General features: G+C 38.8%; 1 protein-coding gene across 1 annotated transcript; it reads left to right on the top strand.

Annotated features, from left to right (window-relative positions):
- Positions 1–225: 225 nt before the first annotated feature.
- LOC101419531 (pre-mRNA-splicing regulator WTAP-like) lies at positions 226–814 on the top strand. Its single transcript, XM_012527234.3, has one exon. It carries the CDS (start codon positions 241–243, stop codon positions 784–786), a length of 546 nt encoding a protein of 181 aa, XP_012382688.2. The 5' UTR covers positions 226–240; the 3' UTR covers positions 787–814.
- Positions 815–2627: the final 1813 nt, after the last annotated feature.

Consider the following 2627-nt stretch of genomic DNA (forward strand, 5'->3'; position numbering starts at 1 on the left):
CAAAAGAAAAAATACACAGGGTGATTTCTAGGGAGTCAAAGAAGATTAAGCCCCGCCGCCCCGCGCCTGTCTGACTGGGCAGCTGCGGGCGCGCGCCCGGCCCCGTGGGAAGCTGCCCGGCTGCGCTCCGGGAGGAAGGCCTCTCCACGGCGCCTCAGGCCCTGCGTCTCGGCCGCCGCTCCTGCTCCTTCTCCTCCCCGGGCGGGGCCCGGCGGCGGGCGGCGTTTTCCCAGATTCAAGATGACCAACGAAGAACCTCTTCCTAGAAAGGTTGGACTGAGTGAAACAGACTTCAAAGTTATGGCACGAGATGAGTTAAGTCTAAGATGGAAACAATGTGAAGCATGTGTGCAAACTTTGGAGGGCAGGTACACAGATCTTAACTCTAATGATGTAACTGGCTTAAGGGAATCTGAAGAAAAATTAAAGCAACAACAGCAAGAGTCTGCACGCAGGGAAAACATCCTTGTAATGAGGCTAGCCACCAAGGAACAAGAGATGCAAGAATGTACTACTCAAATCCAGTACCTGAAGCAAGTCCAGCAGCCTAGCGTTGCCCAGCTGAGATCAACAATGGCAGACCCAGCGATCAACTTGTTTTTCCTAAAAATGAAACGTGAACTGGAACAGACTAAAGACAAACTGGAACAAGCCCAAAATGAACTGAGTGCCTGGAAGTTTACGCCTGATAGAGGCCTGATGGCCTCGGACTATTCCGAAGAAGTGGCCACCTCCGAAAATTCCCCTCCTAGAACATGTAGACACTTGAGAAATGTTTCTGTTTGAAGAAAATAGAGGGAGAGACAAGTCTTGAAGTCTGTGGCACACTGTGTCTTCAGACAATTTGGAGGAATGAAAACCTAGAGATTTTAAATCATGAATTGAACATGTAAAATTCCAGTAAAAGGTAAAAATGGAATATGCATCGCTCTTAGCCTTGAGCATAGTGACTTAGAGACACTGTATATCGGTTTTGCCAATAAGACTGTGGACTTCCTGCTTGCTGTTTGAACTTCTGGGTCAAAACTCAAATGAGGTGAATTTTGCCTTTAAAGGATTTTATTTCCTAAGAACCAACTTTTAATAGTCATGAGTGAATCAAATAATAGATCTCAGCATGAGTAGTTCATACATTTAATCATTTAGTTTGGGGCTCTATCTTACTTGATTGAGCCTTAATCAGTGTGATTTTAACCAGTGTTTTGTTCTTTGAATGATTGCTAATACTGCAGATAATCTTACCGAGGACTGTACAAACATGAAGGTGTGGTATCAGACTGCAGGTTTAAACTGAAACATTATAAACATTCATTTCACAACTAGATTGTATAAGGATATTGGCTGTGATTAGACTCACTGCGTTATTTTTTAGTAGTGAAATTTATTAAAACCCCTTTCATTCAATAGGCACATGTTAAAAGAGCATTATGGTTGGTGTTAATGGGGGAATGTGTTCCTTCATTGTATTTGAGCCTTTTGTATTCCACTCTTGATATTAAATTAAATGTGCCTTGAAATAGTTGTTTCTGAAAAGTTCAAGGAATACCATGATGATTTTGTTGTACTTTTAAAACATTTTAATTTGGTGGGGGAGGGGGCTGTGGAGAGCCGGTTGATTTTGGGAAAAATTGTTGCTGTGCTCTTCAAAGTGAAAGGAAAAGGCTCCCTGTGTCTCTCCTTTTTTTTTAAAGACCTTTTTTTCCAGCTGGTATAACAGACAACTGAGATTTGACACTTGTTACTTTTTGACACTTTGTCTCAAGGTATTGCAGTAGAAATTAATGTGGGACAGCTTCACAGGGTACCTGCCAGAAGATGGAGGAAATAATGTGTTGGAACTGTGGGCTGGCCTAAGCAAGACATTGTATGAATTGAATATCGTATAGTGATCATTTGTAGCAAAGCCATTTGATCATTTAGATAAATGAGGCATTATTTTCTTCATGCTTCCATGCACTCCTGGAGGTGATTTTTTTTTTCCGTCAGCTCATTGTATAAGTCACCAATTCTAATTTTCACTGGGTGATAATGGAATCTAAGATGAGTGGAAGATAAAATGTTCCAGCTTGTCCCAACGTTTAAATGCAGTCTTATTCAAGAGTGACTTAAGTTCTCTCTTAATCATTCTAATAAATTGTAAGTATCTTGTAAAAAAAAAAAAAAAGAAGATTAAAATACATCAGCTAAGGTAGAATGTTAGAATTTGTTACTTTTCTGTAAATTTTACAAATTAAGAAATGAAATAAATGACAATATAATGCAATTATTTTTTCCAGGAATATAATGGTATAAGCAAGAAATTTATGCAATCAAACAGATCAATAAGTAATATTTATATAATTATATGAAAGCTGAATTAATTTAAATAAAATCATTATATAATAATATTGGAAGATTCAGTAGTGGGTGGATATGCTATGGGAGAGTCAAAAAGAAGATATATGTTGAGTATAAACTGGGAAAGATAAAGCTTTAAAATGAAAGCATGCAATCAAAACTTGGAGATATGCCCAAGATAAGTTAAAATAATTAGAAGCAGTTACCTCTGGAAATGGGGTTTAAAATACAGAGAAATAGTACTAGCAGAACATAATACCCAAGCATGGTAAAGACTTTGAGAAACTAGG

This window comes from Dasypus novemcinctus, chromosome 16, assembly GCF_030445035.2.
Source record: "Dasypus novemcinctus isolate mDasNov1 chromosome 16, mDasNov1.1.hap2, whole genome shotgun sequence".
Classification (NCBI taxonomy): Eukaryota; Metazoa; Chordata; class Mammalia; order Cingulata; family Dasypodidae; genus Dasypus; species Dasypus novemcinctus.